Raw genomic sequence first — 22,726 nt, 5'->3', positions numbered from 1 at the left:
CATGCGCCAGGCTTGCCGTTCCCCTTCTCTGATTGGCTGGCGGGACTGGCTTCTAGGCCTCAGCCAATGAGACTCGGGCTGTGAGCGGCCGTTGGCGGTGGTAACTGTAATGCTGAGGGGCGATGGCCTGGGCTGCTAGCCCGTTCCGAGGTCGCGCCGTAGGGCGCTTTCCGCTCGCCCACCCTGTGGGCGACGTGAGTATCTGAGGGTAGAAACAAGACCTTTTTTTCCACGTTTAGGCTTCTTCCCCGCCCCCACCCCGGGCTCGGACGGGAGAGGGGACAGAAATAATAATAATAGCGTATATTTAATCAAGCCTTCGCCAAGGGCCGGGCACTGGGCCGATGGCCCTTAATCTTGTGATTTCGTTGAATCCTCGAAGCGTGAGATGAGTGCTTACCAGGATTTCAGAGGAGACAGGCTGCCTAAGGTCACGTGGGAGTAAATGCAGGCGACTGAATTCAAATCCAGGTGCTCTTATTCCCTTGATTTCTCTTTCCACGCCCCACTTTGGGAACCAGTTTCCTTCTTACCAGGAGTCTCACATTGTGCAGGTGTTGGGGGTGGACATAGAAAAGTCTAGAATCCTGGGACTTATTTTTAAGTTTTTTTTTTTCTTTCTTTCTAAATAGGAAAAGCTATACATACTAAAAGCATTTATGGGAAAGATAAGCACTAAAATTCAGGAGAGCTTCTGTCTCTTGGGATGGCATTGCAGGGGCTTCATTTGAATCTTAACTGTTTTATTTCTTAAGCCTTGAGGTGGGAATCTAGATGTCTGTTATAGTATTCCCTTTCCTGTTTGTCTGAAATACAATTTTAAAAGGAAAACACGCACGTGGAAAAATTTTCAAAGGATTAACTGTACACAATGAAAAGGAAGTCTCCTCCCACCCCAGACTTCTAGAGCCCCTCACTAGAAGCAGCCACTGATAGCAGTTTTGTGTGTATCTTATACATTTTCTGTAGTATGTACAAGCATATATGTGAGTTTGTTTTGTTTGCACAAGTGGATCCTATTGTATACAGTTCTGCACTTTGATGGCTTATTTTTAACCTCATTAAACTTAAAAGTTCCGTAACCTCTTTTAGCCCTGTGATCAGTATAATTTGGCAAGACATTCCCAGGGTTGCTTCTCACATGAGATGTAGGTCATGGCCTGCCATAATGCATATTTACCTTTTTCTTCTTGCACATCCTCACCTGTAGGGTCCAAAAAAATCTCCCCCAAATTAACCCTGTAAGGAGTGCGGGAGAAAAAGAATCATGGCAAGAAGAGGATTGCAGGAACTGCTTTACTCTTTCCCAAATATTTTTACTTATAGTCTACAAGTAAAATTCCCCATAGACCCCACTGTTACTTGAAATTAATTTGTTGTAGTGGATTACTGGCAAAGTGAAAGAAGGGGGGATTCATTTCTCACTCAGGTTGCAGGAAAGTGCCCAGCTTCTTTCTAGTGAAGTAACAAGGAGAGAGAAGCTTGTTTGATCCCAGTTAAGGTAAAGTGTCACACTTAAACCTTATTTTACCTCTTCTAAAAGCCACATACACACACACACACACACACACACACACACACACACACACACACACACACACATATATATATATATATTTTTTTTTTTTTTTTTTAAATTCTCCCAGTCACAGAACCCTTACATGAGAGAGCTGGGATTCTAGCCAGGCAAGGCTAACTCTAAAAGTCACACCGGAGTGGGGCGATCCCTCGAGTGAACTCATTTGCTCATAAGCTGCTCTGCACGGCCCTTTTAATGGACCTCCTATCAACTTCATCCCTGGTTCTTGTCATCATTCCAGAAACTGTGTTTTGTTCCACAAACCTGCTTGCTTTTTGTCTCTGATTTTCTACCTGGAACACATTTCCCTAGCACCCTCTCTGAGTATTTTTCAAGGTTAAATTCCTGTAAGTGGTGTTGCCACATAGTCTGTGGGACAAATTTTTAACCAAACGGTGTTTGAGAGGGCTGATTCCCAACACCCTAGCCAACACCTGGACATTTAAAATTACCAACCTGAAAAGCGAAGGAAAAAATCTGTTTCAAATTCATCTTGCTCACTATCCGTAATGGTTTTGTGTATTGATATATTCAATCTATATGAGCATCTTCTATGCCACCGTGCTGGGAGATAATGTGGCATCTCTCCCAGCACGGTGGCAATAGAGAGCAAAATGTGGTTTTGCCCTTTGGTTGGAGAGCCGGTTGACAGGAGCTTAGGCACTTTAAGATACTACCTTAGTCTGCGGTTCTGGACGTTGGATAAAAAACCGAGAGCAATGAAGGAGTGGGGGCCTGAAGGCGACAAAAGCGCCACACCAAAGCAGGTGAGGGGCAGCCGGTCCGGCGGCAGACTCTGACGTCACTGCGGCGCGCCGCTTCCGGTCCCCAGCGCCTGAGCGAAAGAATGCCCCCCTCTTTGGGGCGGGAGTCTACCCTGATCGCTGATCGCGCCGCGCCAGCCGGCTAGTTTGCCGGCACCTGCGTCCCAGCCGTGCCCGCGACCATGGCCACCGACTCGTGGGCGCTGGCGGTGGACGAGCAGGAAGCGGCAGCCGAGTCGGTGAGTTGGCTTCAGCCGTAAAAGGGTCAGGGGGCCGTTTTGGCCGTGATCAGATGCCTGGGAAAAGACACTCCCTAGGTTGGTCTGGGCCGGGATGGATGGAGCCTGGACCCTGAGCTGGCTTTCTTTACCCACCCGCCAGCCCCCGACAGGTTACGTAAGCGCAGGTGCGCAGGTTACGTAAGCGCAGGCGCCCGCCTGTCTTCCTGGAGTCAGGACCTTGAATTGTAATAATCACCTATGTAGGTGTCATTTTCCACCTCCCGATTCTGAGCTGCCTGGGCTCAGGAACCATGGCTTATTCATTCATATTTCTGTGCTTCCTCAGCTTGCTCAGTGATGATGAATGATTGACTCTGTAGGCTTGGCAGTCAGTGAATCCTCTCCTGATCCGTTTAACTTTGTTCTGGGCCTGACACGAAGTAAGCAAGATATGGGTTAAACGTTACTATGTAGAATTCATTTTTCCCGCCTAAACACTCGAGTTCTGATAGTGCTTTGAACCCGCTTTGTCGGTACTTATTTCTGTTAATTTCTCGAGAACAAGGACTTAGTCTTATTTTTTATAACTGATAAAAATGTTTCATATGCACATAGATAGAGTCAAATAGTTTTAGAAAGTGGTTCCCGCCAGTTTCTTCCTCCCCAAAGAAAATTGTTATTTCTCTTGACATTGATTTACGATACTGACCTCCTTGTTCCCTGAATAACATGCTTGCTTTGCTACTTCTTGAATTTTCCGTTTTAGGTGTTTATTGATTTTGACACTTTCCTACATCCTCCTTTCCCCACCACAAAAGCACAGCTTCCCATTCCCCATCTTTCCATTATATTGTGATTTTAGTTAGATCAGTATTCTGTGCTTATATTATTAGTAACTCAGGAATACCTTTATTTCCTATACAACTTTTCCTTGGAATTTTTAACTGCCTTTTTTTTTTCTTTGTGTTTATCACCAATTCAACCCCAGGCTCTTTGCTAATTGTCTAAGTTTATCTCAGGATGTTCCCACACATCAGGTGTTCTGTCAATTCCATTTCTCCCAGGTCTTTTAGCCTGCTTCAAACTGTACTAGTTGCCCCAATTCATTTTGGGGGCTGGAGGGGAACAGGGCAAATTTCCCTTTGCCCTCATTCTGGGGACTTCCTCCTCTTCTCTTGTATTGGATCCCTTCCTTTCTGTATCCCCTCTCTTCATCTTTCTCGATTTGGTGGAGCCATTTATCAGCTTTCTGAAGGTGTACGGGAAGTAAAATTTTTAAGATACTGCCTTTCTGAAATTAGCTTATTTTGCCCTATCATTTGAACAATAGTATTGCTGGGTGTAGAATTGTTAGTTGGAAATTATTTTCCTGCCAAATTTTAAAGACATTGTTCTATTGCCTTCTAGATTTCTGTATTTGTTGTTGAGATGTCTGAGACCATTCTGATTCCTGATGTGACCTCTTTTTCCCTTTCTAAGCTTGAAGAATCTTCTATTTGTCTCCAGTATTCAGAAAATTCATGATGATGTGTCTTGATATGGGTCTATTTTCATTCATTTTACTAGGCACTGGGTGGGAACTTCAATCTGGAAAACTCTTGTCCTTGTGTTATGGGAAATTTTCTTGAAAAATTTCATTGTTGATTTCTTCCCCTTGGTTTTTCTTCATTTCCTCTTTCCAGACTCTTATCAGTTGAATGTTGGATCTCTTGGACTGCCTTTTAATTTTTTTAAGTCAAGTTTATTGTGATATAGTTTATATAAAGTAAAATTCGCCCTTGTTAGTGCTACAGTTCTGTGAATTTTGACAGAGACGTACAGTTGTATAGCTACCATCACAATCAATATATAGAACGTTTCTACGACTCCAAAAAGTTCCCTCAAACTTTTTGCATTCACTTCCTTCTTTCCACCCATCTCTGGCAGCTGCTGATTTGTTTTGTGTCATTTTAGTTCCACCTTTTCCAAAATGTGGTATAAATGGAATTATATAATATGTAGCCTTTTGAAAGATCTGGCTTTCACTTAACATAATGCGTTTGGGATTCAACCATGTTGTTGCATGGATCAGTAGTTTGTTCTTTTTTATTGCTGGGTAGTATTCCATGCATGGGTGTACCACAGTTTGCTTAGTCTTCTGTTGATGAACATTTGTGTATTTTCTAGTTTTTGGCATTTATCAATAAAGCTATTATATACATTAGGATACAGATTTTTGTATGGACTTATGTCTGTGTTTTTCTTGGGTAAATACCTAATATGAGATTTGCTGGGTTACATGTTAAGTGTATGTTTAACTTTATAAGTTACAAACCAAACTGTTTTCCAAAGTGGCTGTACCATTTTGTAATACCACCAGCAATGTATAAGAGCTCTAGTTGCTCCACATCCTCACCAGCACAGCATGGCCAGTTTTTTCCCTCCATTCTAATAGGTGTATAGTGGTATGTCACTGAGGTTTTAATTTACATTTCCCTAATGCCTAATGATGTTGAGAGTCTTTTCATGTGCTTATTTGCCACCTGTATAACTTATTTGAAGTGGCTTTTCAAATCTTTTGCCCACTTAAAAAATTTGATTGTTTTCTTATTATTGAGTTGGGAGAATTCTTTATGTATTCTGGATACAAGTCCTTTATCAAATATGTCGTTTGCATAAATATTCTCCCTGACTGGAACTTGCCTTTTAATTTTCTTAACAGTACTTTTTTGAAGAGGAGACATTTTCAATTTTGGCTAATTCTAATTTGTCAATTTTTTCATGATTAGTTCTTTTTGTGTTCTAAGAAATATACCTTACCCAAGGCCTCAAAGCTTTTCACCTGTATTTTCATCTAGAAGATTTATGGCTTTAAATGTCACATTTATGTCTGTGATCCATTTTGAGTTAATTTTTTTATGTAATAGGAAGATTAGATCAACATCACCACAGTCAATTTTATTTATTTATTTATTTTTATTTATGGCTGTGTTGGGTCTTCGTTTCTGTGCGAGGGCTTTCTCTAGTTGTGGCAAGTGGGGGCCACTCTTCATCGCGGTGCGCAGACCTCTCCCTATCGCGGCCTCTCTTGTTGCGGAGCACAGGCTCCAGACGCGCAGGCTCAGTAATTGTGGCTCACGGGCCACATAGCTGCTCCGCGGTATGTGGGATCTTCCCAGACCAGGGCTCGAACCCGTGTCCTCTGCACTGGCAGGCAGATTCTCAACCACTGCGCCACCAGGGAAGCCCACCACAGTCAATTTTAAAACATTTTCATCACCTCAGAAAGAAACCTGTACCCGTCAGCAGTCACTCCTATTTCTCCTCAACCTCCCAGCCTAGCCCCTTGTAACCACTAATCTATTTTCTGTCCCCTTAGATATGCCTATTCAGGACATTCCCTATAAATGGAATCATATAATATATGCTCTTTTGTGGCTGGCTTCTTTCACTTAGCATGTTTTCATTGTTCATCCATGTGGTGACACGTGTCAGTACTTCATTCACTTTTATTGCCAAATGATATATCCATTGTATAGATACCACATTTTATTTATCTATTCATTGATGTCCATTGATGGGCATTTGAATTGTTTCTACTTTTTGACTATTATGAATAATGTTGCTGTGATTATTCATACGTACTTGATCATGTACAAGTTTTTTTTTTTTTTTAATTTATTTATTTATTTTTGGCTGCGTTGGGTCTTCGTTGCTGCACGCGGGCTTCCTCTAGTTGTGGCCAGTGCTGGCTACTCTTCATTGCGGTGCGCAGGCTTCTCTTGTTGCGGAGCACGGACTCCAGGCATGTGGGCTTCAGTAGCTGTGGCGCATGGGCTCAGTAGTTGTGGCTCACGGGCTTTAGAGCGCAGGCTCAGTAGTTGTGGCATGTGGGCTTAGTTGCTCCGCGGCATGTGGGATCTTCCCGGACCAGGGCTCGAACCCGTGTCCCCTGCATTGGCAGGTGGATTCTTTTTTTTTTTTTTAATTTTATTTATTTATCTATGTTTTTATTTTTGGCTGCACTGGGTCTTCGTTGCTGCATGCGGGCTTTCTCTAGTTGCGGCGAGCGGGGGCTACTCTTCGTTGCGGTGCGCGGGCTTCTCATTGCGGTGGCTTCTCTTGCTGCGGAGCACGGGCTCTAGGCGTGCGGGCTTCAGTAGTTGTGGCTCGTGGGCTCAGTAGTTGTGGCTCACGGGCTCTAGAGCGCAGGCTCAGTAGCTGAGGCGCACGGGCTTAGTTGCTCTGCGGCATGTGGGATCTTCCCAGACCAGGGCTCGAACCCGTGTCCCCTGCATTGGCAGGCGGATTCGGCAGGTGGATTCTTAACCACTGTGCCACTAGGGAAGTCGTACAAGTTTTTGTGTGGACATTTTCAGTTCTCTTGGGTATCTATCTAAAAGTGGTATCGCTGGATTATATAGTAACTCTGTGTTTAACTTTTGAGGAACTGCCATACTGTTTTCCAAAGTGACTGCATCATTGTATCATCTTTAAGTTTATTATTATTTTTTTGAGATTAGTATCATCTATGAGAGGCAGTATTGTGTAGAAGTTAAGACCTAAGACTTTGTAGCCAGACAGACTTGGATTTGTATTCTGGGCCCATCACTTATAACCTTGGGCAAATTGCTTAACTTCTCTGTTCCTCAATTTCCATATCTGTTAAATGGGGATAATCATAGTACCTACCTCACTGATTTATGGACATGCCTGAAATAAGTGCTATATAAGTGATTGTTATTATTATAGTTATTGTTATCTATAATTCATTTTCTTTGCAGGAATCTTTTGAATTACTTATCCATATTGTACAGATTAGTTGAACCTGGATAAGTTTTGTGAATTTACTTAATCATGCACAGGTAAATTATAATAGATCCGAATATTCTAAAACTGAACAAATGAGTAAAGACAGCTCTTTCCTTCTGCCTTGTGGAACCCCCACTGAGGATCTCCACAGGAATTGTGTGATGTAGGTGACTCTGACATGTGCAGTGCAAGGTTACTGTGTTTTAAATATTCATCAAGCTCCATTTCTTATTCATTTTAGAAAAGAAAATATTAGATCCTATTTATGTTTATTTCCTCATTCCCCTGTGGTTCCTCTTTGTTCTCCTTGTTCCTTAGGAAATTTCAATTTAGAGAAGGGCAAAGGGAGTAGGAAACTCTGATGAGTAAGACTCTTAAGTCTCCTACTTCACCGTTGTGACTAAGGCATTCCTTATTCAGTATAACTGAATAACCATTAAATCTTCCTTCTTCTGTCTCAAGAATCCTTTCTCAAGTAGCTTTTGAATAAAATGCAGTGTGTAACTGTATAGATTCCAATTATTTTAACACCTCTTAAAAGCTAAAGTATTAACTAAAGGCATTGAAAAAATGTAGATATTATAAGGTGGGTGTTTTGGCTTTTTTGCCTTTTGGTTAATTTTTTGGATTGCAAAATAGTTTTGAATGAAGTTGCAAGAGAAATTGGTTTCTCCTTTTTGGTCCAAGTAAGCGGAGCAAAGGAAGGAATCGGAACTAACTGGACTTTCAATTTAAGTTTCAGCGTTCAGTTCACTGACACTGCAGTAGGTGATGTGAACTTCACTGTCCTGGTGCTTTTGCTGTTTAGGCTTTGAGATCCTTACAGCCGAGTGAGGGCTGAGTAAGTTTTCAGAATCTTCTGGAACCTCTCCAGAATTCTGATACATTGTAATCAAGACAACATTTCTTGGTTTCATTTACATTGTTGCTATCAACTTTTTCTGTACATTGCATTTTATTTATTTTAACTGTTTATTTACTCTGTTAGCTTCATTTTTAACAATATACCAACAAAAGAATAGGTTGTCCTTTTATCACAGATTATTACAGTAAAGGATATTTCTAACTCACTTATACCTCAACCCTGTCATTTATTTTAGGTAGCAGTTATCACCCTAGGAGTGAGTACTATTAACCCTGCCCTTGTAAATATTGCCAGTAAGTCAGTCTGTCTGCCTCTGTTTTTAACAGCCTTGAATATTAGGCTTAAACCATGTTCATTGGTAGGTTGTGGAAGAGGAGTGCTTTAGTGAAGACTAGAATATATTGAACGCCTATTATATATCATACACGGTGCAGGTTGCCTCATTCATTATCTGTTAGTGTGCTCTCTGTCCTTCAGAATTAATGAAGGATTTTTACTGCTTCATAGTGATTTCCTTTTTTTTTTTTTCCAATTCCCTGTCTTGCCAATCTCTCCAGTGTGTTCCCCCGCCCCCCGCTTCCTCCTCCACCCACCCCAACAGCGAAGTAGACAGACACCAGAAACTCCCTTTTCAGTTTCCATCAATAGAAGTGAGGTTCCTCCATTCCCAGCTAACCACCCATTAAAACAGTTTTTTCATTCCTCCCTCCACTTTCCCCCTTCTTGGACTTAGAGGAAAAGCAGAAATGAACCTCAAGACATAGAAAACCTGTGCAAGTGGTGCTTTAAGCAATAGCCGTTTGATTGTGGCGATTTTCATTCTTTTTCCCTTCTCTACATGATGTCTTAAGCCCCACTTAATATTTTATGATTAGAGCACCTGCTTTGGCTAGATCCAAAGGTCAACTAAAAATAAAAATATCCCGTCTTTAAGTTCTGTTCTTTTCTTTCTTTCTTTTTTTTTCTTCTTTTTTTTTTTTTTTTTTGGCTTTATTGCAGTATAATTGACAGATTTTCATACTAATAGGGGAGATAAGTCCTTCCAGGATATCCCTAACTTACAGTGTTTGATCAAAGTCCTAATAAATCTTTCTTTGAAATGTCTTTCCTTTATCCCTTCCTTTCTATTCCCACTTCATCCTGCTGGGTATTTTGATTACATAGTGTGCCATGATGCTCTAGGCTGTTCCCAATTTAAGATACCAGACATCTAGCACAAGGCAACCCGAACGTGAGGCGTGCTGTGGCCCCGTCGCTCCAACATAGCCTGCAGCGTGACTGGTTCCCACCCACAGATGCTTTTCATTGCAGTCTTCCCGCCTCAGTGCTCTCTGAAGAATGACTGCATTCTCCAGTATCTCTCTAAATTTCCTCTTGTTTGAAAAATGAGAGTGGCAACTCAAATGGCATTCTGTTGAGAGATTGAGAGAATCTGTGTAATCCGGGCATTAAGCAAACTCACAAGTTATAATTCTTTCTAAGGATTGTAATTAGGAAGTGTGGATTTTGAGCTGTTGTGTAACCAATTTTTTTCAACTGGTTTTGTGGGATATTTTGTTTATTCTCACTCTAACATTTAGTAAACAAAAGGAGCCCAGCAGAACAACCTAATGAATATGTCCTAACGAATAGGTCATGAGAGTGGTTCATTGCTTCCCAGCTTCACTGGGGGAGGCACTATTGATGCAAAATCTTGTGATTTTCCTGACACTTTCCCTGCCATGTTCTCCATTTAGTTGAGCAACTTGCATCTTAAGGAAGAGAAAATCAAACCAGATGCCAATGGTGAGTAACTAAATGCTAGTTTGAAAACAAAAATAATTTCCTTTAGTATTAATGTCTTAACATAACAACTGTCTGGAAAAAAAATTATATGTGTACCAGACAGGGGGCTGGCAGATATTGGCAGTCATTTGATTTGGGAATCAACAAACGGGATGATTTGGTATTCTGCTTCATATAAGCATGAGGATGCCTAATGGGCTTATAAATTATAAAGTGTATTACTAACCATGAAAATATACTGCCAATGATTATTTGTTTTTTTAAATATTCCTCAATTTGAGATGAGATAGACAACGTATGAACAACCTGAGGGTTAACGTATGAACAACCTGAGGGTTAACCTATTGTAATTATTCTGAAATCGTATCTACCAAAAACCTAATATGTCCATTGAATTTTTGTTGATGTATTTAATATTATAGGGGAGAAACTGTAACCCTTACCTCACTCTGAATTATTTTTCTGTATGTTTTCACAGAACTACAACATTGAATATATGTTTCTATTAATCAACAATATATATACAAAGAGTCTTAATGGCACTATGGTGTTTGTATATTGACGAAATATGATTTGCATAGATATAGATATTCCTCTGTTGAGTATCAAGGTGGTTTTGGTCATTGCTGTAACCATCTTTCTGTAACATGAGAGAAATATTGATGCTGTGAGGGATTAATATCAGTTTTTGAGGTAAAGTGAAAGGACTTGGAAAGAACTGAAATATAAGCGACAGTTTTCATACCTTTGTTTATATAGGAACAATAAAATGTTTTTATCTGTGGCTTGGTTTCCTCATTTATTTTTTTGCTCCCCAGGCCTTTACATTTCTAGTGTCTCATAGAATTTGAATTGTCTCAGCTGTCGGGTATGGGATGTGATTTTGAATGACGGTCGCTTTGTGTCTGATAAAGGTGCTGTGGTCAAGACCAATGCTAATGCAGAGAAGGCAGATGAAGAAGAGAAAGGTAACCTAGCCTAGAGTTATGTATACATGAAGTTCTACAGTCTAAGAGAATGGAATGTTATGAGGTTTCATTTTTACACCCTACTTGGCTGGACTTTAATGGGAGTCACAGTGCTAATAAAAGTTCAACATAGTCATTGGTAAAGGGATTCTAATTCTTTACATTTTAGAGAAATTTTACTTTGAACAACTGATAAACTTCAGCAGCAGCAGGAAATATTCCCTGAATGATTATCTTGTATTGGTCTTTATAAAAGAAATTTTAACTTGCGTCACCATTTTCTAATAAAATTATATTTGTTGATATTTTGACACATTTAATGAACAGCTTATCCAACATTAAGATACAGACTTTGTTAATTTGTTTTTTTTCCATTGTTGTGATGTGGTTTTTAAGCTCATGATTTTATTATTTATTTTTGGCTGCGTTGGGTCTTCGTTGCTGTGCGCAGGCTTTCTCTAGTTGCAGGAGTGGGGGCTACTCTTCATTGTGGTGCGCAGGCTTCTCATTGCGGTGGCTTCTCGTTGCGGAGCATGGGCTTTAGACACGCAAGCTTCAGTAGTTGTGGCACGTGGGCTCACTAGTTGTGGCGCACAGGCTTAGTTGCTCCGCGGCATGTGGGATCTTCCCTGACGAGGGATCAAACCTGTGTCCCCTGCATTGGCAGGCAGATTCTTAACCACTGCGCCACCAGGGAAGTCCCTTAAGCTCATGATTTTAAATTTATATTGAGTGTCAATTGGGGAGTAAATATTTGGGTTTGGATAGGAGGATCAGTAACCTCAAGAAAGGATAGTTGTTAGGAATAGAGTTCTGGAGAAGAATATGAGGCCCCCACAGATGATACGAGTTATCATAATTTTTCACTTTAATAAAACTATTTTAATTGCATTTATAAATCAAAACTAAGCTATACCTTGAATCAGGAGTCCCAATACAAATGCATGTTATTGCTTAAAATACCAATGGCAGCTGAATTCAGATGAGATCACGCTGGATTTCATGAACTTTTTAAAATCTTCTCGCTCTTTTTTTCCTGACAGAGGACAGAGCCGCCCAGTCCTTACTCAACAAGCTGATCAGAAGCAACCTTGTCGATAACACCAACCAAGTGGAAGTCCTGCAGCGGGATCCAAACTCCCCACTCTACTCGGTGAAGTCCTTCGAGGAGCTTCGGCTGTGAATATTTACTTTCTGTCTCTCCCCTTTGTGTTTAGATAGAAATCCTAGGCCTGTTACAAGTATTTTTTCATCACTACAGAACATTTTTAGTTAACACAAGTTTAATAAAAGAATTTAGCTGCTTTGAGCTAGTAAGTAAAATTTCTAGGTAATTTGTAAAAGCTTTAGCTGCACTCATACATTGTGTCCAGTTCACAATTCTAGTACTGTTAGCTAGATATTTGGCTTCTTTCTTCAACCAAAGAGACTGTGACTTTCATCTTTAACTGTTTTTTTAGGAAACCACAGCTTCTCCAGGGAGTCTACGCCATGGGCTTCAACCGTCCATCGAAGATACAAGAGAACGCATTGCCTTTAATGCTTGCTGAGCCGTACGTGTCCTGATGCAACTCTATCCCATTTTTAACGTCCCATGTTTTTTTTTAACTTTTATTATTTTAAAAAACTATACTAGTAATACATGCTCATTTTAGAAGAGTTATAAAACAGTGAAAAATAAGAAAAAAGAAATAATTTGTAATCTCCCTCTCCCCTACACTATTAATATTTGGAGTAGAGACTAATACATGTTTTTCTATGTAAACTTGCATATGTATACTTTTTTCTTAAAGGAACCATATAAAATGTTTAAATGTTTTTTTGATACGATAATTACATAATTGTATTTCTATGTTGGTAAATACATTTATATCATTTATATACACCATGATTTCATTATATGGATAAGTAAAATATATGTCTCAAATGTAGAAGACAAAAACCAAACAGGGTTCTAGGAGACCAGAATAGTACAATTGCTAAGGTCATTTTCTGGTGCAGTGCTTCTTACTCTTTCGTAGGCGTTTGAATCTCATAGGAATTTATTAAAATGCAGATTCTGATTTCAGGAAGTCTGAGGTGGGGCCTGAGGTTCACCATTTCTAACAAGCTTCCCGGTGTTGCTGGTGCTGCTGGTGTCAGACCACATTTTGAGGAACAAGGTTCTAGAGCATGAGGAACTTTTTATAAAAACTGATCCCTACATCACATATGATTATCTAAATTTGTACTGCATATAATCCTAAATCCCCCTTTCCCTATTTGTCTGAAAATAGATACTTTAGGTCTGTATTTTCTCAAAGTTTTTTTTTTTGTTCTGTGTCATAATAATTGTATTTTTCAAGATGGATAATGTCTTTTGAGCATACTTAAAAATGAATAAATTGAATGTTTATTAGATTGTTTCACATTTGCCACTTGTGTTTATGGATCTTGATGCTTTCATAGATGCTCAGTGTTAGATTGTCAATGTTAGAAGAGATCTGAGAGAATTTTCTAGTCCTTTTTCTTCATTAACATATTTATTGAGGGCTTGGTTTGTAACAGATACTATTCTAGGCACTTGGATACATTAGTGAACAAAGCAGACCAAAATTCTTGCTCACAAGGAGCTTACATTCTAGTTTGGAGTATAGATGATATATTTTTATTAAACATAAATCAAATATATAGTCTGTTAAAAGGTGAAAGATTGTAAATATAATTAATGCGACTGAATTGTACACTTAAAAATGGCAAATTTTATGTTATCTATTTTACCACAATTTAAAAAAATCATTAATGTAATATACCAAAAAGCATTGACTTGTATACTTTAAATGGATGAATTGTATGGTATATGAATTATATCTCAATAAAGTTCTTTTTTAAAAAGTTGATAAGTGCTAAGGAGAAAAATAGAGCATGATAGGGGGGATTGGGAATACCAAGGACCTGACTGCAGTTTTACTCTCAACGTTTTATTATGGAAAAGTTGAAAGGATTTTATAGTGAACACCTATATACCCACCTCCTAGATTCTTTCACTGACATTTTACTGTGACTATTTACTATGCTCTATCGTGTATCCATCTATCAGTACATCTTGTTTTTTAAGGCACTTCAAAGTAGGTTGCAATTTTAAATCAAGTAGTTAGGGTAGAATCTCATTAAATAGGTGATATCTGAGCAAAGACTTGAAGGAGAGGAGAGAGTTGGCATGTTATCATCTGGGGACAGTGGTACCAGGCACTGTATAGCCGGTGCAGAAGCCCTCAGACAAGAGCATGGCTGGCATGTTTCCAGAGCTGCGCCGGGGCGTTGTGGTGGAGGGGAGTGAGGAAGGGGGAGGGCAGTGGTGAGGTGGTAGAACAGAGAGCTATTGGGGAGCCACATTAGGTGTGACCTTGTAGGGCATTAGAAGAACTTTAACTTTTGCTGTGAATGAGATCAGGAGTGATTGGAAGGTTTTTGAGCAGAAAAGTGACATGAGCTGACTCGCATTTTAAAAGAATCACTCACTGCTGTGTCAAGAATAGATAAAAGATAAGGAAGGAGTACTTCAAATCCCACCATAAAATCTTCTATTTGTGAAGCTATCATATGTAACTTTACTACAGAATCCAAGGCCTCCTTCTGTAAATTAAGTTGGAATATTCATTCTTTAATTAAGCTTTATGCTTCATTTTTATTCACTGAAAGAATGCATGAGATTTAAACTCCTAAACAGTGTGTTTTCTTGTGCAGCCCACAGAACTTAATAGCCCAGTCTCAGTCTGGTACTGGTAAAACAGCTGCCTTTGTGTTGGCCATGCTCAGCCAAGTAGAACCTGCAAACAGATACCCCCAGGTAAGGGCTTGGTGAATTTGGGTTTTCTAACTCATAGCTGGAAGGGAAATGCCATTTGATGGATTAAAAGCCGAGCTATGTATTACTTTTCACATAAACTAGAACCCCTTAAGTTGAGCACAAACAACATGGTTGATCTTCCAGTAACAACAAAAATCCTGTTCCTCTTTCGATGATTTGCCAGTCCTGGGATACTGCTGATAGGCTTGGCTTCTTTAGTTGCAAGAAAAACCTCCTTAATCTACAACTGTCATCCATTAGGAACTTCTGAGAACCTTCTGAGTAAGAGAAAAGGAAGCTTATCTCCAATTGGAATTTCAGATCCCTGCTCACATGGGGCTTTTGGTACTCCAGTGGCCAATAGCTGTTCTCAAGTGTCTTTACCCAGCCAGAGTTCTGACCCCTGAGAATTACAGCTTATGACTCTGCAGCTTAGAGTCAAATGGTGTGCACTTTATATATTCTTTGCTTCAGCCTCAGCTGGAGGAATCATTAAGTTCTAATGGCAATTCCCTGTTGCATAATAGTGAGTGTCTTGAATTCTCTCTCTGCATTCTTTCCCTACCAGTGTCTCTGCCTCTCCCCAACTTACGAGCTCGCTCTTCAAACGGGAAAAGTGATTGAGCAGATGGGCAAATTTTACCCTGAACTGAAGCTAGCTTATGCTGTTCGTGGCAATAAATGTGAGTATGCCTATGTGATCCTTGTTCATTAAGCTAATTACTTTTTATTTTGAAAAATTTCAAAACGTACGCAGTTGAAATAATACAATGAACACATGTTCCTTCCACCTAGATTCGAAAAGTTAACATTTTGCCATATTTGCTTTATCTGTATATGTGTGCATTTTTTTTTTTTTTTTGGTGAATCATTTGAAAGTAAATTGTAGACACTGTGCTCTTTATTCCTAAGTACTTTAGTGTGCATTTCATAGTAAGAACATTCTGCAGCATATCCACAATACCCTTATCACAACCAAGAAAATTACACATTTTTAATAACTAACATCTAGTCCATTTCATTTCCCCCTAATTGTCCCAGAAGTGTTTCTTTATGTCTTTTTTGTTGAACCAAGACCGAGTCAGTGTATATGCATTGCATTTGGTTGTTATATCTCTTTCTTCCAGTCTAGAATAGTCGCCTCCCATCCCCTCCACTACGTTACATTTGACTTTTTGAGTAGACCAATTACTTATAAAATAGACTGATTTTTTTTTTTAATGTCATTAGAAGAGCAAAAGTGTTCTAGAATGTTCATGGCAATTAACCCTGGGAGATATTTTTATTATTCTTTTTTCTTTATCCATTCTTTCTACTTTTGCTTGCTTTACAACAAACTAACAATATTTAAGTAATTATAAATTTGTTGGAATCTTGGTTGAGTCCTGTGGATCTTTAACACAAACCTTTGACTTGATGACTGGCAGAAGTCCACTCGGTGTACGTATCCTAATGGCAACTTAAGTCAGTTCTTTTTTTTTTTTAATTTGTTTGTTTATTTATTTATTTGTTTTTGGCTGTATTGGGTCTTCGTTGCTGCGCACAGGCTTTCTCTAGTTGCGGCGAGCGGCGGCTACTCTTCGTTGCAGTGCGCGGGCTTCTCATTGCAGTGGCTTCTATTGTTGCGGAGCACAGGCTGTAGGCACAGGGGCTTCAGTAGTTGTGGCTCGTGGGCTCTAGAGTGCAGGCTCGGTAGTTGTGGCGCACAGGCTTAGTTGCTCCGTGGCATGTGGGGTCTTCCCAGACCAGGGCTCAAACCCATGTCCCCTGCATTTGCGGGAGGACTCTTAACCACTGCGCCACCAGGTGAGTCCTCTTATGTCACTTCTGAAGAGAAAAGTAAATACGACAATAAAACTTAGTGGAAAATCTAAGTCTAGATTAGATGTCTTAAGACATCTAAAATATTGCAATTTGTATTTGAGTTAGAATGGCAGAGGATTCTGAGTGTTTGTGGAGGGCAGTAATTGGTTTGTTAACTGAAGTAAAAAGGAGCATTTGTTAGCTTTAAATTGACTCAACATTAATGTTAAGGCAAAATTGTCTCTGTGACTTTTTTTTTTTCTTTATTTGGTTGCACTGGGTCTTAGTTACGGCTCACAGGCTCCTTAGTTGCGGCACATGGGCTCCTTAGTTGTGGCATGTGAACTCTTAGTTGCGGCATGCATGTGGGATATAGTTCCCCGACCAGGGATTGAACCTGGGTCCCCTGCATTGGGCGCGTGGAGTCTTAACCACTGCACCACCAGGGAAGTCCCTTGGCTGTGACTTCTATGGGAGCTTGTATGTATTTGGTTAAGGTTATACTGTAACTAAAGGACTAAAAATTGAATCAGTAAGTACCATCTAACCCAAAATGAGCCAAATTCTCAATTTCAGGCTGTACAGGACCAAGAATGTGCCATGCTGTGCCAGGCCTAGTCTGGGGAAGCACACTCTAAGAGAGGCAGTTTGTTTCTTGGAAAAGACAAAACCTTCCATAATGAATCTTATTTACTGACCTGGGAAAGGGACACCTAAAGGCAACTGACTTATTTGACATAGATGCTGGGATAACTGAGAGGCAGAGTATACTGGAGTGAGAACGTTGAAAAAGTCTACTTGTGAGGAAATGCAAACCCAGGCAAGGGAGAATGATGTTGACAGAGAAGAAATAAAGATAAGAAATCCTTGAAAGAGGAATGATGATTATAGAGAATGTAAAAGAATACCATTTTCATCTCATTGTTCATACTCTTGCCAAATCTTTTCAGCATTACTGTTTTTTGTGTGAATGTCTATTAAATACTGTAGTGCTATCCTAACCTTTCCTTAAAATATTAATGCAAACATCAAAACAATTGCTTTAAAATACATCATAGCTTTAGAATTGCTCAGAGAGTAGAGCTGGCTTTGCCATGGAAATACCCATGGAACACATCTTGTCTCCACAGTGGAAAGAGGTCAGAAGATCAGTGAGCACATTGTCATTGGCACCCCTGGGACCGTTCTGGACTGGTGCTCCAAGCTCAAGTTCATTGACCCCAAGAAGATCAAGGTGTTTGTTCTGGATGAGGCTGACGTGATGATAGCTACTCAGGGCCACCAAGATCAGAGCGTCCGCATCCAGAGGTAGGAACTCTTGAGCCAGGAGGAACTTCTCGGCCTCCTGATCTGCAGCATCATCTCCTTTTACTTCACCCTCCTCTTCTTGCCCCTGCCAGGTTCTTTACTCTGCAGCTTTCAGAGGCATTTGTTTGGTGGGCCATTTCCATGTCAGCACTGACCATACCCCCAGCCTGGGTTGAGGAAGGAGACTTAGGGACTCTACCACCACCCGTCCCTGCCCCACGTCTGCTCCTCCCTCCTCGCTGCGGTGCTCCTCCCTGCTTTGCCACCTTCCTGGGGACGCAGGTCATCCAAGCCTGGGGAGGCTGTGCTTCTGTTCCTTCCAGAGAAACACTCGGTCGGGGTCATGTCGAACACCTGGGCCTTCCCTTGCAGGATGCTTCCCAGGAACTGCCAGATGCTGCTTTTCTCTGCCACCTTCGAAGACTCCGTCTGGAAATTTGCCCAGAAGGTGGTCCCAGACCCAAACATCATCAAACTGAAGCGCGAGGAGGAGACATTGGACACCATCAAGCAGTATTACGTCCTGTGCAGTAGCAGAGATGAGAAGTTCCAGGCCTTGTGTAATATCTACGGGGCCATCACTATTGCTCAAGCCATGATCTTCTGCCACGTGAGTAGCAGCAGCAGCAGCAGGAGGTGGCGTGCGGGGGAGGAGCTCCACGGGAGGGTGTGGCCCTGCGCCCTCCCTCTCAGCCAGCTCCACCTAGTGCTGGGGGACCAGGTTCCCTCCCTGTGGCTGGAAAGGAAATGAATCACCTCCATCTGCCCCAGGACATATTCTCGCAGGTTGTAATGAGTTTTAAGGGGAAGACTGAAGATCTAAACCTTCTTTGGTCCCACTTCTTAGAGATAACTTGGGAAAAAAAACTCCAAAAAATATCCAGGAAAATAATTTTAAAGTTTTAATAATATAGAGTATTTAGGAATGAAGACCTTTGGCTCAAACCAGTCTTTATAGATAAACACTAAGATCATTGATGGAATTTATCCAAAAAAATCACATGGCTAAAAAATATTCAGAAACTTTAAGCCTAACCTGCTGACTGAACTCAGTAGAGCCTTCATATATACTAATGGCAACAAGCCACTTTTCTGCAGGTGTCTTCTTTTTTTTTTTTACAGGTATCTTCACTTAAAACAATTCTTTTCAATTCTCCAGACGCGCAAAACAGCTAGTTGGCTGGCAGCAGAGCTGTCGAAAGAAGGCCACCAGGTGGCTCTGCTGAGTGGTGAAATGGTGGTGGAGCAGAGGGCTGCAGTGATTGAGCGCTTCCGAGAGGGCAAAGAGAAGGTTCTGGTCACCACCAACGTGTGTGCCCGCGGTGAGCAGAGATTGTGTCCTGGTCTGCAGGCTCAGGGTAGCGAGAGAGACCCTCATCTGCGGGACACTCCGGTGGTTTGCGGGAGAGCCTGTTTTCTAGGAGAGCCTGTTTGGATTCCCTTGGCAGAGAACTTTCACAGAAGCCAGGAGTCCTGACTTGGTGGCTCAGAACGGCGCCTGCTCTTCTTGGGGCCCCCAGTGAGGCTTTAGCTGCTTCTCCAGATACTGGTATCCAGCAGAGGCTCTCTGGAGCCTGATGGCTGATTTCATAATTTGGTCAGCACCTGCCACAGTTCTGTTTTCTCCCTCTGGGTTCTGCTACCTGCCCCTTTGTCTGAATCCCAGAGCTGGCCCATCCCAGACTGTTCCTTCCACCTGAGGTTGGTGTATGTAGGCCTGACTGTGGACGACAGGGATTTCTGTCTCCCATCCTTACTCCTGTCCAACTCTCCTTCATGCAGGTATCGATGTGGAACAGGTGTCTGTCGTCATTAACTTTGACCTTCCCGTGGACAAGGGTGGGAACCCGGACAACGAGACCTACCTGCACCGGATCGGGCGCACCGGCCGCTTTGGCAAGAGGGGCCTGGCCGTGAACATGGTGGACAGCAAGCACAGCATGAACATCCTGAACAGGATCCAGGAGCATTTCAGTGAGTCCCTGGGAGTGTCCCCTGCCGGGCCCTACCTTACAGGGGCGAGTCCGGGGGCGAGGGGAGGGTGAAGGGTAGGTTTTCCTGTGGCCCCGAGAGAGGCCTGTGTCCCTGTCCCATTCCCCTCCTTCCCTACAACGTGGAAGTTCTCAAAGAGCACATCTGGAGAGGGCGGGGCTCAGGGACTTGAATGACAGTCCCCCCTGACCAGGCTGAGGGGCCTGGGGCTCTGGCTGTTGCTGTCCGTGTCCCTTGCTCAGTCACTGGAAGCCTTTGGGGTTCAGTGAAGGATCTCTGTGGCCAGAGGCACAGCACGTTCCTAGGCGGCAGAGACCTGTGTTTCCTCCCTCCCTGCTGTGCTGTCCCTTCCCTGAGTGTGTGTCTCTGTAACCCCATGTTGGTCTCTCTTTGAATTCTCTTTTCTTTCCCCCAGATAAGAAAATAGAAAGACTGGACACAGATGACTTGGACGAGATTGAGAAAATAGCCAACTGAGAAGCTCCTGCAGTCACTGGTGCCGCCCTTGGTGCTCCCCCTGCACGGGACACTAGTGCTTTCACGGCACAGGCCTCAACAGTCAACACAAAGATGAAGGCACGAGGAGAGAGAAACTACCTACCTCATTTTAAATTACGTTTGGACTTGACAAAAATTGTACAAGTGATGGGGGAAGGTAGAAAAAAATTGTTTACACAACTTTTGAAGATTAGGCGTGAATACACAGAAATTTACCTTTTGGAAATTCCGTCTGTTTTTTGGCCAGCGTTTTCCCACATCATTATGCTAATCTATATGTTGTGGCTGATCACTTGCTCAGGAGCCTTTGTGGCAGCCCCTGAGGCAGCCTGTTCTCTGCTTAGAATTGTTCAGGCCAGCCTCCAGCCCTTGTGAAAGTGACAGAGTAGAGGTGAAGAGGGAACATAGAGAGAGAGAGACCGAGTAGGTTAGGTGTGTAAGCCAGTCATCATGTTCGGAGTGTGGCATGAAGCAGCAGAGGAGACCTGCGAGCTGCTGCTCTGGATTTGGGTTGGGACAGCTCATCTGAGTGTTGTCAGTCTCCGCTGTCCTGATGGCCAGAGCAGGAAGATTTGCTAAGCATGGACCAAAATGCCAACCTGGGATCTTTGGTGTATACAAGTCTGTGTTGCAGACCATGACTTGTTCTTCTCAGCGGGTGCAATCTCTGTAGAATGCACATCTGGTAACTGTGCTTGTGCTTGAGCAAGTCCTGTGGAGAAGTCATCGTGGAGAATTAGTGGTGGTCCTGGCTTGCCACAAAACCTGATCTTGTGGGCACTTGCAGCATCTTTTTTACATCCCTAACATCACCTTGACCGTTTAGTAGCCCTAAGCAAATAAAAGGTGCTCTGAGGTTTGGATCCTCAGTGAAAATTGTGGTTTCAAGTTGCTGATGGCCAGTCTCAGGGCTCCAGAAGCGATCAGCAGTAGTCAGATCACAGAAGGCAAGTTTTTTATCAGTGCTGGGGAATGATTTCAGAATTTAGGCATCTTGATTATAAAAGGATTCTGAATATCTGCGTTCACAGTGCTTGGAATACAAACAGGTGCAACTAAGGGACAAGGTGGACTACAGCCATTCATCTGTCCAAGGCAAGAGTCACTGCCAAGGCCTTTGCTCCATCCTTACTTGGCATCTTTGTGCAGAGCAGTCAGAGCAAATAATAGTAATGGACACTTCCTCATACCTGGCCAAAGCTGTTGGTACCCACAGAGTGACAGAGCAAAGATGAGATGAAGCTGAGTTACAAGCGCATATGAAACCCCAGCTGAGAGTCCTCTTCAGCTCTTTGACTTCGATACGGAAGGGCCACTTTATCTAGGACCAGGCCTGAAAGAGGGATTTTCTGTGATGAGAACTATTCCAATCCTAGACCTTCCTTGTAGGCATTTCTGTGTTTTAGGGCCAGATTTGTCTCCTGGGAAGGGAAGGGGCCAGTGTCAGCCTCCCAGGTGGTTTCCCTAATCTGACGTTACAGATGCTACAGAGAGAACCGCAGACTGTCAGTCCTGCCACATTCCCCTGTGGGCACTTGACTGTGTTGAGTCTTGTTTGTACTTCTGGCCAACTCTGACCCACCTTGGGAGTCTTGTAAGAAGGGAAGAAATTTTATGCCCCCCCCAACCCCCGCAAAGTCCTGTGGACCAACCCTGAAATAACTTAAAACAAAGGCAATAATTAAAGGAGTGTGGACTCCTGAGGCTGCAGGCTGAGCACATCCCACCTTCTCACAACATGTGTAACCTACCTACTGAGTAGCCCTAAATCTGAGCAGGAAAATGGGAAGCGATGTGCTTCAGACTCTTCAATAGTAGGAATAAATGGGTATCTGGTAGAAATCCAGATTAACAGTTCCTTATCTGGGGCTAGACCCCTAAGAACTCACTGGATGGGTTTTATGGAGTTTATGAAGTTTATTCAGTGTTTTGAGTTTAAATGTATTTTCCTGGGGAGAAACTCCCAAAGGAGTATGTGTCTTTTTAAAAGGTAAGAAAGACTCACTGTATGGATGGCTCCGGAAAGGCCCCCAGTGTCACTGCAGTCCATGTTCATTTCTGCCAGAGCTTAGCCTCTAGGGCGTAATGGTCCATAGCTGCTTCTGTGACCTTGTGCCATTTTGAGACATCAGTGATGTAAAAATGTGTGGAGCCCTTGAGCTTCAGTCCCCAGAGTTTATTCTGCTGATTTTAGTAAGTTCCTATGTATGGAATGATAAACTGTGCCCTACAACAGAGAAACTCGCTTGAGAAAAGGAGATTTGGGCCCAGTGGAAAATTCTGGATATGTTCATTATCCATAAACAATGGATTTTATTGGTTT

General features: G+C 42.0%; 1 protein-coding gene across 2 annotated transcripts; it reads left to right on the top strand.

Annotated features, from left to right (window-relative positions):
* The first annotated feature begins 60 nt into the window (after positions 1 to 60).
* Positions 61 to 22,724, top strand: LOC309649261 (ATP-dependent RNA helicase DDX19B). Of its 2 annotated transcripts, none has more exons than XM_082439079.1 (12): positions 61 to 194; positions 9,957 to 10,005; positions 10,920 to 10,973; positions 12,017 to 12,152; positions 12,434 to 12,526; positions 14,700 to 14,802; positions 15,371 to 15,485; positions 17,736 to 17,913; positions 18,286 to 18,523; positions 19,073 to 19,235; positions 19,696 to 19,887; positions 20,321 to 22,724. In XM_082439079.1, the coding sequence occupies exons 1-12, from the start codon at positions 123 to 125 to the stop codon at positions 20,380 to 20,382; spliced, it is 1,455 nt and encodes a 484-aa protein (XP_082295205.1). In that variant the 5' UTR covers positions 61 to 122; the 3' UTR covers positions 20,383 to 22,724. The 2 variants fall into 2 exon arrangements, with proteins under 2 accessions (XP_082295205.1, XP_082295206.1); XM_082439080.1 differs by lacking the exon at positions 61 to 194 and adding an exon at positions 2,389 to 2,582.
* The last annotated feature ends 2 nt before the right edge of the window (positions 22,725 to 22,726 follow it).

This window comes from Balaenoptera physalus (genome assembly GCF_965194825.1).
Source record: "Balaenoptera physalus genome assembly, chromosome: 19".
NCBI lineage: Eukaryota > Metazoa > Chordata > Mammalia > Artiodactyla > Balaenopteridae > Balaenoptera > Balaenoptera physalus.
This window is presented reverse-complemented; position numbering and strand designations above follow the sequence as displayed.